This window comes from Erpetoichthys calabaricus, chromosome 1 (assembly GCF_900747795.2).
Source record: "Erpetoichthys calabaricus chromosome 1, fErpCal1.3, whole genome shotgun sequence".
Classification (NCBI taxonomy): domain Eukaryota; kingdom Metazoa; phylum Chordata; class Cladistia; order Polypteriformes; family Polypteridae; genus Erpetoichthys; species Erpetoichthys calabaricus.
The window spans coordinates 327,633,169-327,661,095 of record NC_041394.2 but is presented as its reverse complement, the minus strand read 5'-3'; the positions used below and the strand labels follow the sequence as shown (position 1 = coordinate 327,661,095).

The 27,927-nt window shown below is 43.3% G+C and overlaps 1 protein-coding gene across 1 annotated transcript in view; it reads right to left on the bottom strand.

The window, feature by feature from the left end:
- Positions 1 to 9,377: 9,377 nt before the first annotated feature.
- Positions 9,378 to 27,927, bottom strand: part of LOC114664683 (oocyte zinc finger protein XlCOF6-like) — a 42,877-nt gene continuing 24,327 nt past the window's right edge. The window contains exon 4 of the mRNA XM_051927917.1: positions 9,378 to 10,472. Coding sequence (XP_051783877.1) covers positions 9,748 to 10,472 — 725 coding nt within the window. The 3' untranslated portion in view covers positions 9,378 to 9,747. The remainder of the gene's footprint in view (positions 10,473 to 27,927) is intronic.

Below are 27,927 nucleotides of genomic sequence, written 5' to 3'. Positions count from 1 at the left end.
ATGACTCTCAGACCATGAGAAAGAAAATTCTCTGGTCTGATGAGACAAAAATTGAACTCTTTGGTGTGAATGCCAGGCGCCACGCTTGGAAGAAACCAGGCACCGCTCATCACCAGGCCAATACCATCCCTAAAGTGAAGCATGGTGGTGGCAGCATCATGCTGTGGGGACGTTTTTCAGCGGCAGTGACTGGGAGACTAGTCAGGATAAAGGGAAAGATGACTGCAGCAATGTACAGAGACATCCTGGATGAAAACCTGCTCCACAGCGCTCTTGACCTCAGACTGGGGCGACGGTTCATCTTTCAGCAGGACAACAACCCTAAGCACACAGCCAAGATATCAAAGGAGTGGCTTCAGGACAACTCTGTGAATGTCCTTGAGTGGCCCAGCCAGAGCCCAGACTTGAATCCGATTGAACATCTCTGGAGAGATCTTAAAATGGCTGTGCACCGACCCTTCCCATCCAACCTGATGGAGCTTGAGAGGTGCTGCAAAGAGGAATGGGCGAAACTGGCCAAGGATAGGTGTGACAAGCTTGTGGCATCATATTCAAAAAGTCTTGAGGCTGTAATTGCTGCCAAAGGTGCATCGACAAAGTATTGAGCAAAGGCTGTGAATACTTATGTACATGGGATTTCTCAGTTTTTTTATTTTTAATAAATTTGCAAAACCTCAAGTAAACTTTTTTCACGTTGTCATTATGGGGTGTTGTGTGTAGAATTCTGAGGAAAAAAATGAATTTAATCCATTTTAGAATAAGGCTGTAACATAACAAAATGTGGAAAAAGTGATGCGCTGTGAATACTTTCCAGATGCACTCTAGATGTTCTAAATAAATGATGTTTTCTACTCTAATGAGTTTTTTTGATTGTTCTTCAATACGTGTATAAATATATGTATTCATTTTTTGTACATGTGAAGCCCTTTTTGACTTTGTCTATGAAAGATGCTACATAAATAAAGTTTGCTACATTTATTTACTCCGTACCATTTCTGGACCAAGTCCAGTTTTTCATTGGACCTGAACTGCTTGAATATCGATAAAAAACAGAAAAACTGAGTGTGGGAAGGTGCGAGGTGGCGCATTACCAAATTTTAGTTAAAGAATCCTTAAACTTGAAGCAGCGGTATTTATAAGGTTATAAGGAAGTGTGCTTACAGTTGGTCTGTTGAAGGTGCTGTAGCGGGAACGCGGGTAAGCACAGTGAGTGAGGCATGGTGTGTCTGGACACACGTGGAGCCGGTATAACAGCCAGTACAGGCTCCACTGCATGTGTTCATTTTTACATGCCGGTGTCCTCACAGACACAGGTGGTTTAAGGTGTGGGGCACTTGACAGAAAAAGCCAGCATTTGTTTGTGTAAACAGGTTTGAGGCAGAGATGGGGATCCCATGTTGTAAAGAAATGAATTTATTTACCAGTGAGTCGACAGCTGGTGTGCTTGAGCTCAGCATAACTGTTGGCTGTCCAGGGGAAGCTTACGCGCGCGACCGACAGGGGTTCGAGTTTAAATACAAAGTTGCTCGGGGCGTGAACGTGCTAGCGTCTACCTGGATAGGCTGGACAATCTTGCCGGTTATATTTAAGGAGTTGCTGGCCAACAGGGGTCGTCAGTGGACCTAAAGGCGAGGTAGGAGTAAGCACTGCTGAGCTATTGGAGGAGCAGTTTTGATTTTGGCGGCTTTGTACATTCTTTTGTATATGTATCTCCTAGTGATCATTTTTGGTTGAGGTATTGTGAGAAGCAGCCCGGACACAGACAGACGGACATCATATTTTCTCCCAACACACGTTTATTTACACTATTTACAAGGTCCAGTATGCATAAACCCAGTGCCTCCAGCACCGATCCCCCAAAGTCCAGGCCTCTTCTTCCAGTGCCTGCTTCCTTCAGGCCACCTCCACTGAGTGTAGTCCATTCCTCTCCAACACGACTCTCGTCCACTTCCACCCGACTCCAGTCCCTCTCTGAAGGTAGGCGGCCTCTTTTATACACGCCCAGATGGGCTCCAGGTGCTTCCCGACACTCCTCCGCGGACACTTCCGTGTGGCAGAAGTGCCAGCTGTGCTCCCGGAAGCCCTCCGGGTGTGGCGGAAGTGCTGAGGTCCAGGGCTCTCCAGGCACTGGGGCGCCCCCTGGCAGTGACCACGGGCCCCTACAGGGTTGAGCTTCCCAGTTCTGTACCCGTGGCCCCCAAAGGAACCAGGGCGGTCACCCCCTCGTGGTCCGGAGGAGGAATGAGCCCTCCTCCTGTCCTCCTGGGTGTCCCGGCTGGGTGCCACCCCCAGCCGCATGCCGCATTGCCCCATCGCCTAGAAAAGACCCGTCTGTTGAAGCGGCCCGTCCCGTGAGGGCAGGTCCCCAACGAAGTGTGTCCTACTGCGTACCCAGGGTCCGGTCCTGCAAAACAAAGAAACACAGGAGCAGAGCAGCTGCCTGAACGCCACCAATTGGCGTCCCTCTTTGTCACATACAGGCAGTGCTCACCCCTCTGACTGGCACCCCGGGACTTGCCTCTTCAGCACCTCCTCCGTGGGTTCCATGCCCCTCTTGATGGGTTAACTGATGGGACCGCTTGCTCTCATGCAATCTCCGCTGGCTTTGCGGTTCCCCTCTGCCTCCGCAGAGGGCGGCCCTTCTCTGGACGTGTGCACCCAGCAGCACGCCCCTTCCTATCGGAGGAACCGGCATTCTCCCCTTGATTCCTCCGGTCACTCTTGGATGCCCTGACAGTCTGGGTCTGCGCATGGCAAACACACAGATCCAATACCGTCTGCGTCCCTGTAGAACGATTCGAGGCTGTGGCTGGCTTGGTGCGGAGGGCATTAGGACCTGGGGCACTTATCAGCCCGCGTCCTGCCAGCCCACTCGCTGTCTCTCCCCTCGCCATACATGCAGCACCCGCCGCCGCATCTACTGTAGGGGATCCTCCTACTCAATTCCGATCACGGGGTTCACGGATCCATTCGGTGGGACCTCCTTTATGCTGTACGGGGTCGGTTGTACTTACCGTCCCCGCTGTACCGCTCCGGTCAAAGATTCGGGCATCGCGCCGTTCTGTCCGCCTCTGCAGCGCCTGTCCTGACACGCCTGCCTTCCCCTCCGGCTTCTGCACCTCAGCATGGAGGGCACACAGCTCCTGTAGAAGCGACTCCATGGAACGCAGGCAAACTGCCAGCACCCATAGAGCCACAGACAAGGACAAAAAGACAGCCGGCGCTGGGCTTACCTGTTCATCAGCCACAGCCCCTGGCTGCTTTCTGTAGGCCTTTTCCTCTGGCCCAATCGGGTCTCTTCTGGCCACAAGATGGACATTCCTTGGTCCCGCCTCTGTAACGTCATTGGCGGGCACACAAGACACACCATCCAATCCCATGCTTGTCATGAAGAGGGACTTCCAGTCCACCGCCATTTTGGCTCCTCTCCCCCTGGTGTGGCGGCATTCTGTCTCTTTGGGTTGCAGCGCCTCCTTACTGACAGTACTCCCGACTGCAACCTCTGCACTGTCGACGGTCTGTGGACCGGCACGCCGCTGCCATGGACACGGACCCGGGCAGACCCTTCCTGCAACACAAGAGGCGAGTCCGACCCCGCAGGGCCGACCTCTGTTAGGCAGGGCACTTACCTCCCGGATCCCGTCATTCTGCGGTATCTGCTTTGGTGTGGCCTTCCTCTTTGCCATACCGTCCTGGCTGTCCATTGTGACAGCGCGTCTGTTGGAGCCCGCTGCACCCCTGCAACACCCGTTGTCGTTCCTCCGCACCCGGGGATTATAGCCTTTCTGCGGACCGATGGCGGTCCCTGGGGAGAATCGCTCCCACGGCGTGTGTGTGTGGGTACCGCTGCTGCGCCAGGCCGCTCACAGACTGATTTTTAAATACAGGCTCCTGCCTTGAACCAGGCAGACCATCCTGCCGACTACGCCACTGTGAGAAGCAGCCCGGACACAGACAGACGGACATCATATTTTCTCCCAACACACGTTTATTTACGCTATTTACAAAGTCCAGTACGCACAAACCCAGTGCCTCCAGCACCAAACCCCCAAAGTCCAGGCTTCTTCTTCCAGTGCCTGCTTCCTTCAGGCCACCTCCACTCCTCTCCAACATGACTCTCGTCCACTTCCACCCGACTCCAGTCCCTCTCTGAAGGGAGGCAGCCTCTTTTATACATGCCTGGATGGGCTCCAGGTGCTTCCCGACACTCCTCCGCGGACACTCCCGTGTGGCGGAAGTGCCGGCTGTGCTCCCGGAAGCCCTCCGGGTGTCCCTAATCTTCTTCCCCCCAGCACTTCCAGGTGTGGTGGCAGTGCGGAGGTCCAGGGCTCTCCAGGCACTGGGGCGCCCCCTGGCGGTGACCACGGGCTCCTACAGGGTTAAGCTTCCCAGCTCTGTACCCGTGGCCCCCAAAGGAATCAGGGCGGTCGCCCTGTCGTGGTCCGGAGGAGGCATGAGCCCTCCTCCTGTCCTCCTGGGCGTCCCGGCTGGGTGCCACCCCCAGCCACGTGCCACAGTATATATACTTATCTGGTGCTCGGAAAATTTTGATTTTGGTGAAATTGTTTTTGTTCTTGTGCATTTTTTTCTTTCCTGTTGGAGGAGCTTCTTGAGACAGAGATAAAAGAAGACAACCTTCATTGTTGGAGTGTGTGTGTAGTTTTTGTAGGGGTGCACTGTTTTAGTAAATACACCATATTTATTTCTTTTTTTATTTGTTTTTATTTATTTCTCAAGAAGTGTCAGTGCTGAAGGACTGTGCCTCAAAGCCCGCCTGACACTACTGCATTTTTTTTCTGTTGCACAGCACTCTTGTAAATAAATTTGCACCATTCACCCTTCACTTTTTGTCTCATCTCTCCACTGACCCTGTTCGGTTCATAATCAGATGTCCAGAGTGTAGGCTGGGGACACTTCCCACTACGCGGGACTTCACATGGAGGTGTTTAAAAACTTGACTGGTAGTGTATGTTATGATTTGCTTTTATTAATGTTTTACAGTTTCGTTTTTTGTTTTCCTTGGTTTTTTTTTTTTTGGTTCATTTAAGGTTTCTGGAGGTTGTTGAATATTATTGATATCATCTTTTTATGTTTATTTTTTAATAATGTTGTTTTTCTCATAGATGCCAACATTTTGTGTAATTTTGTTGTAGCAGTTGCCATGGCATTACTACAGGTGATATCTAGGGTCAGGCTGGAGGGGTCAAAGGTATAAAGGTCAGCTCTGTACACTTCCTGCTATCCAAGTTTGTGGACAGAAAACCTCGATTGTCAGTAGTGCATTTCTGTTTATCGTTTTCCCCGTGCTTTGATTCTTTATACTTTGATTTTTGGAACTACTGTACTTTGAGGCTTGATGACAGATCAACTATGATTTCTGGCTAATGAACTTTATGCAACTTTTGATCATTTTTCTTCTCCCAATAACAGACTAACATGTTACTTGACAAAGCTGTCGCATTTTGGTACTTTTGAACCCAGAACTGAACTTTAGAAATGCTTGCTTCATTGAACAGAATAACAGGTTTCACGGATGCTATTGCAAAGGTTTCTCTAATAACCAGTTAGTTCATCCTTAATTAGTCATATTTAAATGCTAAGAGAGTTTACCGTAAGGCAATGAAGGAATGGCTGCTGAAAATGAGGCTTTGCAGTTACTGTATATATTAGTCAAAATCAGTCATAGCCATTATACACTCTAGTAAGGTCTTGGCTGAACTTTAAAATCAATTTAATATTATCTTGATTAAAAAGATCAATTTCTATTAAAAACATGAAAACGTCTGGGTAACTCTAAACTTTGGAACACTGGTGTAGGTGGTAGGTCAGTGCTTTATTTCTTCAGTTGCTTTTATTAATATCTGTATGTATTCCTTTGTTATTGTTTGTATATAATAGTACAGTACATATCTAAACCTGTTTAAATCATATGTTTAATGTGGGAGTGTAAAAGAGGAGCGATATAGCAAGAAATAACGTGTTATCTTAAAATTAACTTGAAAGATACTAAACCCCAAATATACAGAAGGAGTGGTAGATACTGTCACAAGCCACCTAATCGAGTGGACGACATGCTAGTAGTTTGGGACCACCTGGGACAGAGGGTACAGTAAGAGAAACACAAGAGAGACAGATATACAAAAAAGCAGATGGGTTTTATTCCACATAATTTATTTTAAAAAGAACTCACAGTTCTCTGAAAATATTAACAGTAAAAAGTGTACAGTGCAAAAAAATGCAATCCGGAGTCAAAACAATTCTTAGTAAGTGAATGACAAAAAAAGGCTGTTACCCTGATATTTTATTCAGCTCATAATGGGCTCTGCTTCAAGCAGCAAGCAACTGCTCAACCCCCAGCCCCCTTTAAGTCTGGTGCACCTCGCACTCACTAATTCCGTCTCTCTAAAAAATCCCCGCGATCGATCAAACCGACCCCCCTCTTGTGGCCACAGCCGTCCTTATAAAGACGACTCAATTCTCCTGACCCGCCTGCACTCAAACTGGAAGACACCATTTCAGTCCTGCAAGGGGGGATTACACAAGTCCAAACAAAAAAACAAAACAAAAAACAAAGAATCAACAAATAAAAATAACCAATTTTCATTGGACATGACTACAAATAATCTCACATAACATAGAGGTTAGTAATAAAAAAAAAATAGATAAAAATGCTAGGGTATAAATGTATTAATAAATAATCAGGACTTCCCTGTGTCTGTCTTTATGGATTTACAGCCATTCACAACTGCGCCCTCGACTTCAACTGCCACTGACTGGTAAATGTGGAATAACACGCGCGAGGCTGAAACGCACGGGTGAAAGACGGAAAATTAAGAGAGAAAAAAACTTCCAGGAAGTCCAAAATTCTGTTAAATATTTTCTTTTCTGCTGTAAACTCTCTGACAAATAATTATTGCCACTTGAGTCAACGCTCAGGGTGTGCCTTGCTGGACTCTGTCACATTGTACTTTGCTGCTTTACAGTCATGGTGGGGCAATAGCATCACAGATATATTAAATCAACAATGTCAAACCACTACAAGATTACAGGTTTGTTATTTAAAAGGCTTCAATTTAATTATTTCTGTCATGTGGTGGGTGCAGCAATGCGCTATATCACCGCAGGCTCCTAACCTCTCTCTCTCTCTCTGCTTACCATTGCTTCATCAATCGACTTTCTTGCTGCTATTGGCATATCCCTCAGCAGATAAAGTTCTCGAAAACAAAAAAAAAAAAAACTGTTTAGTGATAGTTTACAAAACAAGCAGGTCTAGTTTCAGGTTTCTTTTGGTTTTAACCCTTGCATTTATTTTCAACTTACATGCTTGCCTTGCCCTTTTGAGTTCAGATACTTCAGTCCCCATTTTTTTTGACTTTATTGTCTTGACCTCAGCATGGCACCGACTTTGCTCTTTTCTTTTGTGATCATCTCCCGGTCATTTTTTTCTCAGCTTCTCGCAGTAGTCCTTGAACTTTCCTTCTTGCCTGTAGCAGTCAAGAGGTTTAGACGTTGATCAACAAACTATTAGAAAAGGCAGATCTACATGAATAATGACGGCTGCATTTCAGAAACAGGTTGCCCTCCTACGATTTTTACACACCACCGTAAAGAGTTTGCAGAGACTGATGCAATAAACAAAAAAAAAAAAAAAAAAAAAAGATCGATTGAGCAGCATTCACATTGGTAAAGGGGCTTTATTGTTGAGAGAGGTCACTGGAGAAGACCAGACTCATTCAAGGTAACAGAGAAGCCACAGATATTAAAATGACAGCTTTGTATAACAGTGGTGTGAATGATGACATCTTTAAAAGCACAATACATCAGTTGAAGGAGTACAGAAGGAAATGAGCACACCGGGCTCCACTTCTGTCCGCTAGGAATAAGGAGATGAGACTGTAGTGAGACTCCAGAGAAGAGCCACTAGGCTGACTGAAAGATAAGAGGAAAGTTTAAAAGGAGCTGAATCTTTTCAGTTAACCAAATGAAAATTTAACAAGTGACACAGTCAAAGTGTTTAAAATTCTGAAAGGAATTAGTACAATAGATCCCGGGGGTTACTTTAAAATGAGTTCAACAAGAACATGGGGGCACAGTTGCAAATTTGTATTGAGTAAATTTCACACAACTATCAGAACGTTTTTCTTCACAAAGAGGACCACAGTAGGACTTGTGGAACATTCAAAACTCAACTTGTTATTTTAGAAGAATTAGGTGCTTAGGAGTGGCAAACTTAGTGGAGCGGAGCAGCACTGTTCTCATCAAAAATGTTCCAATGTTCTGATGTTTAATAGCTGGCTAGAGATCACCAAAACCAGACAACTGTAAATTCAAAAAAATGTCATTTGGCTGACAAATCCAGGGGTCCATATTGTCATGTTAATGCTACTGGCTGACAGGGGTAGTATCATGGTGTGAGGAATGTTCGATGCTATCCAAGTGTCATAATGGTCATAAGCTTTGTTGCTAAATATGAACATCACTTCTATGGACACAGTCTACTTAATATGCCAAGTCACAAAGCAAATATCATCTTAAGGTGGCCCCACAAACATGACCATAACTTTATTCAATAGCATGCATAGCCCCCAGTTCTTAATCCAACACAGCTCTGTTGAGAGGACGTGGAACAGGAAGTTCACAACATTAGCATGTAGCCAAAACAATCTTCAGAACTGTGCGATTCTACAGAAACAGCATGGACCACAGTCTCTAAGGGAGTACACTGTTACGAGTCCACGTTTCCAAGAATTCAGACTATGCTGGAACAAAAAGGGGGCCCTAAATTGTACTAGATAAAGAGAGGGGTTAGGAGCAGGCGCTGATACAGCGCACTGCAGCATCCACCACCTGATAAACTAACTCAGGATCCCAGATTAGGACCCAAGTGCAGCCATGTAATGGGTGACATCTCAGCGCCACACTAGTTCAGATGGAATGAAACAATGGGAGTTTTTTTTTTATGGTGGCTGGAGTGCCAATTTTACCACCAACCCTAAAGATTTCCCTGCAGGTTGGAGGGCCTACATACAGGGCTGGATGCAGATTAACGTCATACCCAGGACGGAGTAATGGCAGGTTAAGGGCCCAATGAAGTAGAGTCACTTTGGCGTTTACAGGAATTGAACTGGCAACCTTCTAATTACCAGTGCAGACCCCTAGCCTCAGAGCCACCACTCCACTACTATATAGATTTACCACATAAAAGAGGCCACAGAGCATACCATCTGTGTAAAAGTCTGGTCAGCCCACTGGCCAAGTAACATATTCTGCTGACATCTGAAGTAATAGTAAAAAAACAACTTTGATAAACTAAAAAAAATGGCATGTTTTTATGAAAACATAATTTACAGTTACAATTTATTTGACAAACTAAAAATGATAGTGTAAATGATACTCTTAGCTGAAAATTCAGCAGAAGTAATGCAGGAGTACTGGCCTGCACCAAGGAATCTTCATCCCCACCCCACCCCACACAACACAACACGTCAATGTGGTCGTGCCTCTTCTGTCACAGTGAGGTCAGCAACAGGTTAAGTCTAATATGACATCACACCAGAGTTCATCTCTTTACCTGAAAATGTTGCTCTACTCATATGGTCTTCATTTCTTTCAGTGCAGGGTGTACTGGGCATCTTCTTCCAGGAAGACACATAAAATGGGAACAATGTCAAACCTCATTATGGTGAAAATATACAAATCCTGAGCAGTCAGGGTGATACTTAGTACAGTTCAAGTTCCTACATTCTTCTATTTCTCAGCTTTTTTTGTCACATGACTTCTTGCATGTCTTTGGAGATTGAGATGATCGGAGAAACGTTTATCACAATCCGAACAGCAAAACAGCTTCTCACCACTGTGGCTTCTCATGTGTTTCTTAAAGTGGCTGCTGGTGAAGAATTGCTTGCCACATTCAGCACAGCAATACGGTTTCACTCCAGAGTGATACCTTGTGTGTATACGAAAACTGCTACTGTCAGTGAATCGTTTGCCACATTCAGGACACCAATACGGTTTTTCTCCCGAGTGAATTCTCGTGTGCACCTGAAGGTTACTAGCACTGGAAAATCGCTTGCCACATTCAGAACAGCAGTGTGGTTTCTCTCCAGAATGAATTCTTCTGTGCATCCGACAAGTGCTCCTGTCGGAGAATTGCCTGCCACATTCAGGACAGCAATAGGGTTTTTCTCCCGAGTGAATTCTTGTGTGAACCTGAAGACTACTGGCCCTGGAAAATCGCTTGCCACATTGAGAACAGCAGTGTGGTTTCTCTCCAGTGTGAACTGTCGAGTGCCTCTGAAGAGAGCATCTGCGGGAGAATCGTCTTCCACATTCCGAACAACAGAAGGGCTTCTCTCCCGAGTGAATTCTTATGTGTATCTGCAGAGTGCTTTTTTGGGAGAACTGTTTACCACATTCAGAGCAACAGAACGGCTGCTCTCCAGAGTGAATTCTGGCATGTATCTGAAGACTGCCTTTGGAGGTAAATTGTTTGCCACATTCAGAACAGCAGTAGAGCTGCTCACGCGAGTGGATTTTCGTGTGCGTCTGAAGAGTGCTCCTATAGGAGAACTGTTTGCCACATTCAGAACAGGAATATGGCTTCTTGCTAGTATGAATTCTTGTGTGTTTCTGAAGCCTGCTACTGCAGGAGAATCGCCTGCCACATTGGGGACAGCAATGCATTTTATCTCCAATGTGAACGCTTTTGTGGCTCTGAAGAGTGCTCAGTTGTGAAAACTGTTTGCCACATTCTGAACAGCAGTATGGCTTCTCACCAGTGTGAACCCTCATGTGTATCCTTAGATTGCTGCTATTGGAGAGTTGTTTGCCACATTCAGAACAATGATGTGGCTTTGGCTTTAAATGACTTGACTGTGAATCTTTGCTATTTGATTTCCTTTTACACCTTTTTTTGGGGTTTTTACGGGCACACACAGACATTCGATTTGTATTTTGCACCAGTTCAGGAGTGCCAGGGCAGTCTGTTATCTTTACAACATGCAACAAGGCTGTGCTGGATGTTAATGTCTGTACATTTGCTCCACAAGCTGGCTGTTGTGATCTGCTTTGAAGAGAGGACTGACCAAAGGAGGATGTGGTGAAGCAGTCACGGTCTTGAAACTCTGTACAAAAACAAATTTACAATTAAAAGAGGTTTAAATAAATGGTATAAAGTTGTTCAGAAAGAAATCAGCAACAATTCAAAAAATGTAGTATTGTGGTGTGCGGCCGGGACGCCTCTATGCAGGAAGGTCCAGGGGAGGGAGTGTATCCAGAGAATTATCTCCCCCAGAGCACAATGTGGCAGCCCCCGTGGGTTGCAGCGGTGCCTGGGACTCTCGCTGGGCTCCATGTGCTGCAGCTGTTGTTGAGCCCTTGATTGCAGCACTTCCACCACACTCGGAAGTAGGTTAATGAGCACCTCTAGGTGCCTTATAACAGGAGCCAGCAGCCACTACTCTGAGAGCCAGAGTTGGGTGGGAGGAGACAAAGGCTGCTAGGAGGAGTGGAGGAGGAAAGAAAGAAAGAAGAAAAGGGAGAAAGAGGAGAAGTGTGTTATGTACTGTGACTGTGCTGTACACGTGGGAAATGGGGGAAGGCGTTTCCCACAGGGAAAAGAAAAAAAATAAAAGTGTGTTTGCACATCTGTCTGTGTCGGGTTTGGGTGGCGGTGTGCCCCCTGGTGGCCCACAGCATATAGACTTTATCAGCAGATTTATACAATGTTGTCAAGACGAGAAAACTAAAAAGTCATTACACTAATACAGTCGTGGCCAAAGGTTTTCAGAATGACACAAGTATTGTCATTAAATAAAATTAAATAAATAAAATAAATAAATAAAAGTCCCTATTACTTGCCCAGAGAGTTTGGACACATCATTGTTGTCATCGTGTACATACCTCCTCGGGCAGACGTGGAGTCAGCGAGTGACATCATCCATTCCGCTGTTGCTAAGTTACAAACGCAGCACCCTGAGGTGCTTGTGCTAATCGCTGGAGACTTTAACCATGTGACGCTGGACAAAACATTACCTGCCTTCTCCCAGTATGTGGACTGTAACACCCGGGGAAATAAGACTATTGATTTACTGTATGCAAACATTAAAGACGCATACAGCGCCACCCCGCTGCCTGCACTTGGGAAAGCAGATCATAACCTGGTTCTGCTTCAGCCTCACTACAAACCAAAAGTGAGAGTCCTACCTGTAACCACACGATCATTCAGGAAGTGGTCTCCTGAGGCTGAGAATACTCTGAGAGAATGTTTTGGAACTACAGACTGGGATATCCTGCAGGGATCTCATAGTGAGAACATTGAGGAAGTTGTTGACTGCACTACTGACTACATCAACTTCTGTATGGACATTGTAGTTCCAGTAAGAACAGTACGCTGCTATGCTAACAACAAGCCATGGATTACAAGTGACATCAAGGGCCTTTTGAACCAGAAGAAAAGGGCTTTTAAAGACGGTGATCAGCATGAGCTCAAACATCTTGTATCACCCCAGTCCCAAAGGTATCACATCCTAGTGAGCTGAATGACTTTCGGCCTGTTGCTCTGACATCACATGTGATGAAGACCATGGAGAGGCTGCTGCTTCACCACTTTAGGCCACAGGTTCAACACGCCCTTGACCCTCTGCAGTTTGCATATCAGGAGAAGGTGGGAGCGGAGGATGCCATCATCTATATGCTACACCGATCCCTCTCTCACTTGGACAGAGGCAGTGGTGCTGTAAGAATTATGTTTCTAGACTTCTCTAGCGCCTTCAACACAATCCAACCTCTGCTCCTTAGGGACAAGCTGACAGAGATGGGCTTAGATTCATACCTAGTGGCATGGATCGTGGACTATCTTAAAGACAGACCTCAGTATGTGCGTCTTGGGAACTGCATGTCTGACATTGTGGTCAGCAATACAGGAGCGCCACAAGGGACTGTACTTTCTCTGGTCCTGTTCAGCCTATATACATCAGACTTCCAATACAACTCGGAGTCCTGCCATGTGCAAAAGTTCGCTGATGACACTGCTATCGTGGGCTGCATCAGGAATGGGCTGGAGGATGAGTACAGGGACCTAATCAATGACTTTGTTAAATGGTGCGACTCAAACCACCTACAACTGAACACCAGCAAAACCAAGGAGCTGGTGGTGGATTTTAGGAGGCCCAGACCCCTCATGGACCCTGTGATCATCAAAGGTGACTGTGTGCAGATGGTGCAGACCTATAAATATCTGGGAGTGCAGCTGGATGATAAATTAGACTGGACTGCCAATACTGATGCACTGTGCAAGAAAGGACAGAGACGACTATACTTCCTTAGAAGGCTGGCGTCCTTCAACATCTGCAATAAGATGCTGCAGATGTTCTATCAGACAGTTGTGGTGAGCGCCCTCTTCTACGCGGTGGTGTGCTGGGGAGGCAGCATTAAGAGGAAAGACGCCTCACACCTGGACAAACTGGTGAGGAAGGCAGGCTCTATTGTTGGCATGGAGCTGGACAGTTTAACATCTGTGGCAGAACGACGGGCGCTCAGCAGGCTCCTGTCAATAATGGAGAATCCACTGCATCCACTAAACAGTATCATCTCTAGACAGAGGAGCAACTTCAGCGACAGACTGCTGTCACTGTCCTGCTCCACTGACAGATTGAGGAGATCGTTCCTCCCCCAAACTATGCGACTCTTCAATTCCACCCGGGGGGGAACGTTAACATTTTTAATATTATACAAAGTTATTGTCTTTTTTTCACCTGCATTATTATCATTCTTTAATTTAATATTATTTATTGTATCAGTATGCTGCTGCTGGAAAATGTGAATTTCCCATTGGGATTAATAAAGTATCTATCTATTGGTTTTCACAAAGTTCGCTACTTCAGTGTTTTTAGATCTTTTTGTCAGATGTTTCTATGCTATACTGAAGTATAATTACAAGCACTTCATAAGTTTCAAAGGCTTCTATTGACAATCACATTAATAGTCCATATTTGCAGTGTTGGCCCTTCTTTCTTTTTCAAGACCTCTGCAATTCTCCCTGGCATGCTGTCTGTCAATCAACTTTTGGGCCCAATCCTGACTGATGGCAGCCCATTCTTACATAATCAATGCTTGGAGTTTGTCAGAATTGGTGGGTTTTTCTTGGTCCACTTACCTCTTGAGGATTGAACACAAGTTCTCAATGGGGAGTTTCCTGGCCATGGACCCCAAAATTTTGATGTTTTGTTCCCCAAGCCACTTAGTTATCACTTTTGCCTTATGGCCCAGTGCTCCATCATGCTGGAAAAGGCTTTGTGTGTCACCAAACTGTTCTTGGATGGTTGGGAGAAGTTGCTCTCAGAGGATGTTTTGGTCCCATTCTTTATTCATGACTGTGTTCTTAGGCAAAATTGTGAGTGAGCCCACTGCCTTGGCTGATAAGCAACCCCCAAAATGAATGGTCTCAGGATGCTTTACTGTTGGCATGACACAGGACTGATGGTAGCGCCGCTCAATTTTTTCTCTTCTGGATGCCCCAAACAATCAGAAAGGGGATTCATCAGAGAAAATGACTTGACCCCAGTCCTCAGCGGTCCAATCCCAGAATATCAGTATGTCCCTGATGTTTTTCTTGGCTTCTTTGCTGCCCTTCTTGACACCATCCTGACCATCCTCTAAAAGTCTTTGCCTCCCTCACTGGGTGTGCAGATGCCCTCACACCCGCCTGCTGCCATTCTCGAGTAAGCTCTGCACTGGTGGTGCCCGCATCTGAATCAACTTTAGGAGACGGTCCTTGCGCTTGCTGGACTTTCTTGGGTGCCCTGTTGCCTTCATCATGAAATTTGAACCTCTATCCTTGAAGTTCTGTTCTAACTCAATCAGCATGACAGAATGACCTCCAGCCTTGTCCTCGTCGACACTCTCATCGGTGTTAACGAGAGGACCACTGAAGTGACATCAGCAGGGCCTTTTGTGGCAGGGCTGAAATGCAGTGGAAATGGGTTTTTTTGGGATTAAGTTCATTTTCATGGCAAATTAATTGCAATTCATCTGATCACTCTTCAGAACATTCTGGAGTATATGCAAATGACCATCATAAAAACTGAGCAAGAAAACATTGTGAAAATTAATATTTGTATCAAAACTATTGGTCACGACTGTACTCAAGAGTGAGGCAGAGAACCTCAACCAAAAACACAACGGCAAATGAAAAGCTGTAAAGGCAGCTTTAGAACAAACTGCAACCAATGTGAATTGGTCATCAGATCCAGATTGTGAAACTGATGTATATGGCACAGTACAACTGAACTGCCAGAGAATACCTGGTGAATTCAATTGCATGAAGCTTCACAGTGGTATGACAGCAGCTGCATGGCCAAAAGGCAAAATGATTGTGCAAGAACAAGCAAGATGTTAACCCTGTAAGTGCAGTTCTCAATGCAGCAACGGTTGTTCGTATCAGGGGAAATGTGACAGTCACTAAGCGTGGCGCTGTGGCAGTCTGCAATAATCCAATGGGAACATTGATAGCACAGATCAGGCACTGACAGTCTACCCTCTCATGCTCAAGCAGCAGAAATAATATTATAAGAAAAGTGCCCAAAGAAACATGATTATACCATCCAAACTGCAACATCGGGCAGTGAATTTGTGACCATTTCAAAACACTAAAGATCTGCACAAAATCTCCATCAGTACAGCAGTGGACATATCTTTCCTACTGTATTTATGTTAACAGTTTGATATTTACATGTTTCTGTTACATGTAATAGCATTTTTTTCTTGTTAATAGAAATCTGTTTTTGGATCATTTGTCTGGGGAGTAAACATAAAGCTATGGAAGCTACGCTATAACACAATCACTCCCATTGCACCCAAAAAATACAATTTTCACTCCTTTACTTTTTACTTCATTGGGCAGAAAGTACAGTGTACCTGAACAAAAATTGTGTTGTTATTCAAAAGGAGTTAAGAGCTATAAGGCTCTGAACTTGTGAAAAAAAAATAATTGAAACAACACAGTAATCTCACTCTCTTTCAATCCTCTTAATTCATAAAATGTCAAGTGGCTTTATTGTCATACCAACCAAACACTGTATTGCAGCATACAGTGGCAAAAAATAATGTTCCCAAGGATTGAGGTGCAACATGAGTTATATACTGTACATATACAGCTGAAAAAAAATGAAAGGAACCCTTTTTAATGAGAGTGTAGCATCAAGTCAGTGAAACTTGTGGGCTACTGATCTGGTCAGTTAAGTAGCAGAGGGGATTGTTCATCAGTTTCAGCTGCTTTGCTGCACTAGAGGGGCAACAATGAGACAACCCCCAAAACAGGAATGAATGGTTTAACAGGTGGAGGGAGGCCACTGACATTTTTCCCTCCTCATCTGTTTTGTCACTCGTTTCGCATTTGGCGACAGTCAATGTCACTACTTGTAGCATGAGGCGATACCTGGACCCTACAGAGGTGGCACAGGTAGTCCAACTCCTCCAGGATGGCAGGCACATCAATACGTGCCATTGCCAGAAGGTTTGCTGTGTCTCCCAGCACAGCCTCAAGGGCATGGAGGAGATTCCACGAGACAGGCAATTACTCTAAGAGAGCTGGACAGGGCCCCTCCTGAAGGTCCTTAACCCATCAGCAGGACTGACCGGTATCTGCTCCTTCAGGCAACCGGGTGATTATTTTTATCTAAATCAAGCGCTCCCTCCAGAGTTTGTCAGCATCTCCAAATCCTGTTCTTCGGGGAGGGGAGACGGTCTCGCAATAATACACCGCAAAGACCTAAAATTATCACCGATACCTCTTCCAGCATATCCATCCTTTGAACTGTTAGCTGCAAAACTCTGCGGGCCTTCACCTATTATAATTGCTGTTTTATATAGACCTCCTAAACTATAAAGTGTTTTTATTTCAGAACTTTACTGTTTAAACATCTTTGTGTGCAATGTCTACTAATGTCATCCTCATGGGTGATTTTAACATACACTTTGACGTGCCAGCTGATGCACTGACAAATGATTTTAATGAAATCCTTGACTGTTTGAATTTAATTCAATATGTCAACTATTCGACTCATAACAAGGGTCATATTTGGACTTAGTTTGCTGCTCTGGTATCACACCTCACAATCTTATTCCTACTGAGTTACCCATCTCAGATCACAAAATGATCACATTTGGTGTTAGCTTACCTCTCAGTAAATCAGAGGTTCAGCGTGTAATTTCATTTCGTAATGTCAAGCATGTAAACCCAGAGACCCTTATAGATTTATTACAATCCCAGCCTGTTTCTCCTTCTGCTACCACACCATCAGAATTAGTAGACCATTACAATGCTGCTCTGTCCTCTGCCTTTGATACACTAGCTCCCTTAAAAACACGGACTGTTTCATTTATTCACACTGCTCCCTGGTTTACATCTGATCTCCGTCAGCTCAAAGCCAAGGGCCGACAGTTGGAGCGCCTAGCTAAAAAGACAGGTCTTGTTGTACACAAGGAAATGTACTCAAATCGTATGTTAAAATACAAAAATGCTCTCTCTTCTGCCAAAACTGTATATTATTCTAACATTATCAATACAGGAGGGAAAAATACTAGAGCTCTTTTTTTCTACAATGAAAAGTCTAATTACACCACCAGAAAATGTTGCCTACCATAACCTCTCTGTTAAATACTGCTACACTTTTTTGGATTTCTTCAACTCAAAATTTGTAAAAATCCACCAGCAACTTGCTTCCTCTATTTCTGCAGAAAATGACATACTCTCCACTATCACCCATATTCCCTTACCAATTACCCTATTCTCAGATTTCAGTTTACCCGCTGAAAATAATATCTCAGAGCTTATAACAAAATCTAATTCTTCCACATGCCAATTAGATCCAATACCTACAAGCTTTGTAAAGTCCTGTCTGTCACATATTTCCCCCATGAAAACTGCTATAGTTAACTCTTCCCTTACTACAGGCACAGTCCCCCTCTCACTAAAAACAGCCTCAATTACTCCAGTTCTGAAGAAACCTGGTTTAGACTCAAATATCCTTAACAATTATTAGCCTATTTCAAATGTTCCATTTATAATCTAAAGTTCTCGAAAAGATAGTTGCCTCCCAACTCCAGTCCCATCTTTCAAAAAATAACTTTTTTGAACAGTTTCAATCTGGGTTTCATCCTAAACACAGCACAGAAACTGCCCTGGTCAAAATCTCAAATGATCTTCTCCGGGCAGCTAACATGGGACTTTATCAATTCTTGTGCTTCTTGACCTCAACTCCGCATTTGACACCATATCCCATCAGATACTTTAGAAACGACTAGCTACTTTTGGAGCTGTGACCTTGTCCTCCAGTGGTTTTCTTCATACCTCACTGATAGGAAGCAATTTGTTCAAATAAAGGGCTTTAAATCTGAGAATGCAGTCATTACTCAGGGAGTTCCGCAGAGTTCTGTTTTGGGGCCGCTTGTTTTTCTCATTTATATCTTCCCAATAGGTAATATCTTCAGGCACCATGGTATTAAATTTCACTGGTATGCTGATAACACACAGCTATATCTATCCACTAAATCCACTTCTGTTTTCCCTCCAGATACTCTTACAGCATGTCTCCAAGACATAAACACATGGATGACTCACAATTTTCTCCAACTAAACAGCAATAAAACTGAGGTGCTCCTCATTGGCTCTAAATCAACACTTGCTAAGGTTAACCATTTCTTCTATGTTAATATTAACAACTAGCCAACCTGCGCCGTAGCATACGCCACATATTTATTTATTGATGGGTGAACACTTCCTGAATGACACAGTTGTCCAAATGGGGTGGGTTTGAGGATACGACTGTGAGTAAATGAAAAGATGGAACTCTGGAGAGAGCAACATACAATTGTCTGTGACTGAAAACTGGGTTTGGCAGATACAGGCATATCGTTTTGAAAGTTTGTCCCTGCGCCTTATTAATTGTCATTGCAAAGGCCAATCTAACAGGAAATTGTCTGCGTGTAAAAGTAAAAGGCAAATTTGAATCTGATGGGGTCAGGGATATCTGGGGATTTAAGGACAGTTTGTGAGGTAGGAGCTGCGATAGTTTTACACTCCAGTACATTGAGGTGAACGCTGGTAACAGTCCGTCTAGTGCCATCACAGAGACTTCTTGCTGGCATGAGGTTTCTGAGAAGCATGACGACTGAACCTATTTTAATTTTGAGTTTATGTGGAAGCATGCCAGTGGGAGTAAGACTTTAAGAAATTCTTCGGGGAATGAAACTTGATCTGCTGGATCATCTGTGACGAAGGAGGCAATGCTGGTGAAAGTTACTTCATCTGTAGGGATAAGTTTCAGCACTTGTTCATTAAGGTGTAGCGAGTCTTCGTTGTTGACGCTTAATATAGCTCGCGTACTGAGTTGTTCCGGAGTCACAGTTGAGAAACACTTATTTAATGAGTTTTAAGCACGGGGAAAAAATGAACATTTGAAACATCCGTAATATAATAAACCACCAAGAAAAGTAACATTGCAACAATGCACGCTACGAACCGATGCGTGAGGAGAAATAAAGGCATAAAAGAATCGCCTTCAGAGACCACAAGTATAAAATCAGACAGGAGGTGAGAAAGGCGCCTTGAAAATAACAACAGCAGGCTTTACAGATACGTGCTTGAGAGACATAGCACCGGCAAGGAGATGTTCACACTCACACATACCCACACAAATACAGAGTAATGGTACTGAAGGTACATGTAGGGCAAGGGATAGGAACTATTTTAAAATTATTCTATTGCCTGTCTGACAGATACCATGGCTAATGAAATAAATAAATAAATGATAACAAGTAATAATAAAGAAACAATAATAGTAAACAAAGTACTGCATACAGATAAACTATTAGGAGCAGAGATGAGGAGAGGGTGACAGCACAGAGTTCAAATTGAGGACCGCCAAGGACTAGAAGCTGTTGCAGAACTGGTTTGGATGCTACAGTACCTTCTGTAAGATGAAAGTCAGACAAATAGAAATGTGGGGTAGGGGTGGGAGCGGTCCTCCTCCACAATGCTCTAAAGTAGGGGTGAGAAACGTCGCTCCTGGAGGGCCACAACGACTGAAAGTTTTTGTTCTAACCCTAATTGCTTAATGAGAAGTCATTTATTGCTAATAAAACACTTATTGCTCAAGTGACATTTGAGTTGTCTCGTTTGTTAAGATTGCAAACCATTCATTTCTCATTTTAGTGTTAAACAGCTGCTTTCAACATTTGTAAATGTTCCTTACTAACAATAAGATGCACATCCGACTCGCTCCCATTTACACCTGCGTTTGATCATTGTGCATGGTTTGGTTTAATAAAATACTTAGGAAACTGAAGAGAAAAAAAGTGAAACTCTCAGAATTACTCATCTGTTTTAGGCAGGGGTCCTCAATCACAGTCCTGGGAGGGCCGCAGTGGCTGCAGGTTTTCCTTCAAAACTGGTTTCCTAATTATCCTTGCTGATAATGAAACTGTACGCCTGGCTAGTGTGTTCGATCATCCAAGAGCAACTGTAATTGTGCTGTAGAGTGCATTATTCATGCGTTTTGTGAACTAGAACAGAATTAAACTTAACGCTCCTTCCAGTTCCCCTGTCATTTATTTCTAAATAAACATTTTTTTTTTTTTTTAAAAACACAGACGCTTTTAATGGTGAACATGCACAGGTTTAAAAGGAAGCACGCTGGCTGGAGAGCTGCTGGTTTACTGGGTATCTGGATCTCATTATTAATTATTGTCGGATTAACAAAACAATTAAAATGTTAAATGCAGCTGCTAAAACTAAAATAGGCAATTAAGGGTTCTGAAAGGTAACAGGCAAGAGAATTATAATTAAGCCCAAAAATGTATTGCTTTAGTAGTAAATAAATGGGCTCTAATAAACTCTGAGGGCTGAATATTTTTTTCCAAAAAACTCAGTTTTCTGAAAAAGCACACAAAGCAATGGATTCACACATAAATCAACAAAAAACATCTTTTGCTGTGTGCCGTGGCTGCTGTTGGCATCTGTTCGGGGTCTCTAGCAGGTGCGGGGGCAACTCAATGACCAGCAAGAATTCACAATGTGCAGGCTGCCCTCGCACAGCAGTAGCAGTCACAGTGTGATGCAATCTGGTTTGTACCTCTTGTCATCGTAAGTGGCAGTCCTCAAAGGTAAACGCTGGCATAGGCATATCAGCTACACAAACACGTTCAGCACCTCGATCAGCTGATGCTCGTCCCGCCACTTCGTTTTCGATCCCCAGATCACTTGCATCAAAATCCGGCAATTCAGAGTCTGATTCAGCGATATGATACGCAAAACGTCACCCACAGAGTATTTTACTTTGCACGTTCACTTTGGTCTATCGCCAGATGTTGATGCCTTTTTAGAAGTTGTTTGCTTTTCACTACTCATGCACGCGCAGGAAATCTCGGTCAACTCAACGAAGCTAACTTTAAGGAGAGTTAAATTAAAACATAATGGCGAGTTTTGTCACAGTTTACACCTGATTATCGTCCCCTACCCCTGAATTTCGACAAAAGTCGACATCCGCCCTGAATGAGTTAAAGAATTGGTTGAAGTGGAAACCTGCAGCCACTGCGGACCACCAGAATTGTAATTGAGGACCTCTGATCAACAACGTAACTAAATTTGTCTTTGATGAATGAAAGTGCTAACAAGCCATAGAGTTAAACACCAACTTTCATTGTCAGCACGGAGTGAGATCTACTTGGGAAACTGGCTGGACTGAAAACCTGTAGCCTCTGCGGCCCTGTAGGACTGTGATTGAGGACCCCTAGTTTTAGTGTTCAAATCATTTGGAGGATATCCTTAGAAAAGGATAAAATCTACGATAGAATAAGTATGACCTGACATGGCAGAGTTAAAACACTGACACGCCATGGAATTAAATAAGACCTGTTATTGACAAGGACTGGTTTCTAATTAAGAATCTGGTTTGTTACAAAAACCTGCAACCACGGAGGCCCTCCAGGACAAATATTGCTCACCCCACCCCTGCTCTGAAGTGTAAAGATGTTATATTGTTGGGAATTTTTTGGCAATGAGAACTTTATTGACCGCTTAGTCTTGACCGCATTTCGGTTAACTTGACATTTCCAGTCATGCTTCACTAGCACATCCAACAGGTGTGTGCAGGTCTTACAATGTCTGTAGTGACAGACGTGGCCTGCTGTGTGTCTGCCGGCTGCGTAACACTTGGACTCTGACAGATGAAGCAAGATGAAGATGAAGTGCTGGCGTAGGCTGCTGCTTTCGAATACTGCCTTGTTCACCTAATTGTGTCTGTTACTTAATAAAGATCTTGATTTATTATTCCAACTGTCCTGCTTTAGTGTGTGATTTGAAGATAGTGTGGCGTTTTTTTCAAAAATTTAGAATCAAGACTGAACTGATTTCTGAACTGTGAACCCGGGGTTGTCAGTGTGTATCTTTTGTTGCAAAACTCAACATGGAAGGCTTAATTGGGATTTTTATGAAGGAGATTTGTACCATTCTTTGGGTTTTTGTTTATCATTGGCTGAGCTTTCAGAGTAGCAACTTCCTTTTAATATATGACATGCCTTACGGAAACAGTAGTATTTCAGCAGTGACATTGTTTATTGGATTAACAGAAAATATGCATCATAAAATTAGACAGGTGAATAAATTTGGGCACCCCAACAGAGATATGACATCAATACCTAGTTGAGCCTCCTTTTGCAAATACAACAGCCTCTAGATGCCTCCTATAGCCTTTGATAAGTGTCTGGATTCTGGATGGAGGTATTTCTGACCATTCTTAAATACAAAATCTCTCTTCAGTTAAATTTGATGGCTGCCGAGCATGGACAGCCTGCTTCAAATCATCCCATAGATTTTCAATGATATTCACGTCAGGGGACTGTGACAGCCATTCCAGAACATTCTACTTCTCCCTCTGCATGAATGCCTTTGTAGATTTCGAACTGTGTTTTGGGTCATTGTCTTGTTGGAATATCCAACCTCTGTGTAATTTCAACTTTGTGACTGATGCTTGAACATTATCCTGAAGAATTTGTTGATATTGGGTTGAATTCATCTGACCCTCTACTTTAACAAGGTGCCCAGTCCCTGAACTAGCCACACAGCCCCACAGCATGATGGAACCTCCACCAAATTTGACAGTAGGTAGCAGGTGTTTTTCTTGGAATGCGGTGTTCTTCTTCCACCATGCAAAGCTCTTTTTGTTATGACCAAATAACCCAATTTTTGTCTCATCAGTCCAAAGCACTTTGTTCCAAAATGAATCTGGCGTGTCTAAATGAGCATTTGCATACAACAAGTGACTCTGTTTGTGGTGTGATTGCAGAAAAGGCTTCTTTCTCATCACCCTGCCATACAGATGTTCTTTGTACAAATTGCGCTGAACTGTAGAACGATGTACAGATACACCATCTGCAGCCAGATGTTCTTGCAGGTCTTTGGAGGTGATCTGTGGGTTGTCTGTAACCATTCCCACAATCCTGCACATATGCCACTCCTGTATTTTTCTTGGCCTGCCAGACCTGCTGGGTTTAAGAGCAACTGTGCCTGTGGCCTTCCATTTCCTGATTCCATTCCTTACAGTTGAAACTGACAGTTTAAGCCTCTGAGATAGCTTTTTGTAGCCTTCCCCCAAACCATGAGACTGAACAATCTTTGTTTTCAGATCTTTTGAGAGTTTCTTTGAGGATCCCATGCTGTCACTCTTCAGAGGAAAGTCAAAGGGAAGCACAACTTGCAACTGACCACCTTAAATACCTTTATATCTCATGATTGGACACACCTGTCTATGAAGTTCAAGGCTTAATAAGCTAATCCAACCAACTTGATGTTACAAGTAATCAGCATTGAGCAGTGACATGCATTCAAATCAGCAAAATGACAAGGGGACCCACATTTTTGCACAGCCAGTTTTTTCCCCATTTGATTTCATTTCATACAAGTAAATACTGCTTCACTAAAAATCTTTGTTCAGGAAAACACCCCAGTACTCAGATGTTCCTAGGAAAAGAAAGACATCCCACTGTTATCTTTTTTGCTGAAAGTAAATTATTACGGGGTTCCCAAACTTTTCCTACGACTGTAAGTTACAGCAGGCAGTCAATGGTGATCCCTTTTCTGATCACAAACAAAATCTTTTCATAATAAGTTTAGGTTTTGCTGCTAGGAATCCTACCTTGAATCTGAATCCTGTAAATGCCCTGTGCTCCAAGTATTTGAATAATAACTCTCTAAGCTCACGAAGCAAATAAAAACAATGACATCTGGGTGACTACCAAAAGTACCTTTCTCATAAATCTAGTTTTCTTTTTCCAAGGTCAAAGTTCATCATTGTACAAATAAAAAGTAAAATTTTTGAGCTTTCCAATCTGTATAGCCAAGTGGTGCAGGTTTAATAGGAATAAAGTTACAGCTCATAAGAAAACACACTAAATTATCACTTCTATCTTAACCGTGGTGAAAAAAATGTGCCTTCATCTCAAGGGGACTTTTTGTTTATTTTATTTTATTAATTTATTTATTTTTTTTAAACAACAAATATTTCAGAGGTTTAGAAGTTTCATCTTGCGTGAAGAAGGGGCCTAAGTTGCCTCAAAAGCCTGCATATTGTAATTTTTTTTAGTTACCCAATAAAAGGGGTAATTTTGCTTGACTTCTCACTACATTAACAATGGCCAACACAGAACAACACCCTAGTGCTACAGACATACAAGACACTGAAATGTACCGCTACTACATGGAATTGAAGACCCGGAGGAAGAAACTGGCACACATGGGCAGCGACATCTTCTTCTTAATGAAATGTAAAAAGGAAAAAGGTTTTCCAATGTTGCATCTGTCCTGGTGTCTATATAAACACAGGGAACTCCAGATTCTGTATTACATTCTGCCTGAAGAAGGGGCCTGAGTTGCCTCAAAAGGCTGCATATTGTCATCTTCCTAGTTAGCCAATAAAAAGGGTCATTTTGCTTCTCACTACAGTACATTCACAATGGCTAACACAGTACAACACTCTAATGCTACAGAGGTTTAGAAGGAAAGTGCACTTCATCTGGCAAGTGTCATCAAAATCAAAAATGGTGATGCAAAAACTTTTATGAGAATTTTTTTTAATTAAAACGGAATGACCCTCTATTCCCTTTTAATTTTAAAAATTATACATTTTTAATGTTTTATTGCTACTATTATTTTTGGTGTCACCTCTGCAAGGGTACAAAAAACACATTTTGCTCCGTCCAGTCACGTTCCGGTCAAGTAGCTGGGCTTTGCTGAAAAAAATGGGCATTTCCTACTTGCTTCATTCCACCATGCATGAAAACGCCAGGGTTTCTCTCAGAATGATTTCAGGTGGTGTTCACAGTCCTGTTTCACTTGCCGTAATGCTGCAAAACGGCTGTCCGTAAAATGCTGCCATTGTGTTTTAACCCCTTTGTACTGCACTCACTACCGTAAATACTGGCGTCTAAGTTCTCCCACGGAGAAGTCGGGGCTTGACTTTACCATATACTTTCTGGTATTTTACAATGTGGGTCGTATAAGTCGAATGTGGAAAACTCACGCTCAGGGCCGGATTAAGTCGAAATTGGGCCTGATGCTGCAGCGCATAAAAGGCCTATTTTTTTCTCACCATTATTGGTGCATGTGCATTCGACACTCACTCGTCTGTTTTCATCCGGGCCTATTTCAGGAATGGGCCTAATGCTGCAGCATCAATAGCACCCACCTTAATCCGGCCCTGCTCACACTATTGGTCCAAGAGATTATGATACACGAACGCCTACCTGAGAGAGTAACCACGGAGCACACTGCCTTTTTCTTCTATGTGGTTGTGGCAATGTGATGCATCAGCGTGCGCTCCTAGCCTGCCTCTCTCTCTCTCGCTCTATTGTGACCACACAGCAATACCCGAACTATCCTGAAGCAATGTTTGCACTGATTTGTGTTTTTTGTATCTCGCGCTCTCATTCACCTTTATCGTAAGAGCATCCCTTCGTTCGATCAGAAGAAAATATGAAGCTGGTTTTAAATTCAATGTCATTGAAGTAGCGAAAGAAATTGGTAACTGTACTGCTGCAACAATGCAACACTGATGCAAGATTGGAGGAAGCAAGACGATGTAAGAAAAAAAAAAAATGAACTGTCGTATTTTTGAACGGACGTACAAGTCGGGGTCTGATTTTCTGATCGATTTTTCGGGTTTCAAAAACGCGAGTATATAAAGGTTTTTGAATTTAAAGGTGAATAAAAACGTAACCAAGCTCATAATGTCCAAAATATATTTTCAATACAATTGTTTTATATTGTACCTCTAATTTTAGGAATATGAAAACAATTTCACACATTTTACCATACAAATGAGCATTACAACATTGCAACCTTTCAAGTAAGAATTTTAGACTTACTTTCTCCAGAAGGGCTTGACGGGGTTGGCTGATTTTCTGTTGTTCTCTTTGATATTTTATGTGCGTCCGACATTAATAATTCGGATTTCACGTCGACAGAATCTTCCTTAAAAGAAAGGCACCTGTCCGGCAGAGAAACTACTCCGGTTATTTCTTCATCTTGAAAACCATACTGAAATACAGACCCTGAATTAAGATCCTCCTCCTTGACATTGTCTTTAATTTCACATTTCTGTACATCAGTACAAACAAATGTCTTCTCCGAGTCTCCTGTAATGCCCACTGACTCCCAGTCCTCCGACTTAATGGGCAAAGTAGGCTGACAATTGAAGCCAGCTTCCCATTCACCATCCTCTTCTTTAATTGCCATAACCCTCTTTTCCATGGTGTAGTAAGTCTCCTCTGAAAAATATATCTCATAAGACAAAACAAAGAGACACGTGAAGGGTTGGCGAACAGCTTGGTAAAACCCTATTTAGTAGGCAAGCCTATTGGATGTTAAGGAAAACAACAAGATACGCAGTCCTCACAGGTGGCGCAGTGGTAGTGCTGCTGCTTTGCAGTAAGAGACTGTGGAAGATTGTGGGTTTGCTTCCCGGTTCCTCCCTGTGTGGATAGCGCTTTGAGTACTGAGAAAAGCGCTATATAAATGTAATGAATTATTATTATTATTATTAGTTACAGAAGGTCAAAATAGACTGCAGACTGATGTCTCTTCAATGATGAGAAAATAAACTCACTCCTGTGGGCACATAAGGCTCCCAACCAGGTGCAGATTCCTGAATAAATGCAGACGTCCAGGTTTGTTGATGCTTATATATGCCTCAGAGTGGGAATGGTTGGAACATTCAGACTGGATGTGGAAATGACATCAGAGCTCTTCCTCTCTTGGTCCATTAGGTCTGCAGGTGAAGGCAAGGGAAAGGTAAATGACAGCACCTTTACTCTATTTGGAGAATTACTCAGATCTTGATAGCCTTGAACAAGCTTACGAAGTGCTTGTGCCTACAAATTCTTGGGAACTGTCAGCCTAGTACGTCTCCTCTTGTAAATGTATCTAACAATACTTTGGAATTATGGCAGCACCCATCTGTCCGGAAAGGCCAGCATGTTATCCAATCAGAGCTGCAAAATAAATAAACAAGCTTTTCATGTACTTGTTATGGTAACATCTCAGTTAAGGTTTAAATCAAGTCAAACAGCTCAGCATGTCTACTCCTAAACAAGTACACAACAATTCATCATGCTTTATATTAAATTACCTAGTGTACAAAAATTGTAGAAATGAAGTGAAAATAAAGCCATCAGACATGGCACCATCTCATATAACTCTGTGCTAGTAGTATGCAATACCTGGCACAAAATGCAATTTTTAAACACGAGAGTGTACTACAGTACAGTAAGGTTAATGTGCAATGCCAGATCCAAGCCAGAAATACAATTGGTTGTTGTTTGGCAAAAGACAACGCTATCTGCGAAACTTCACTGCCTCACTCAATCATTTTGTAA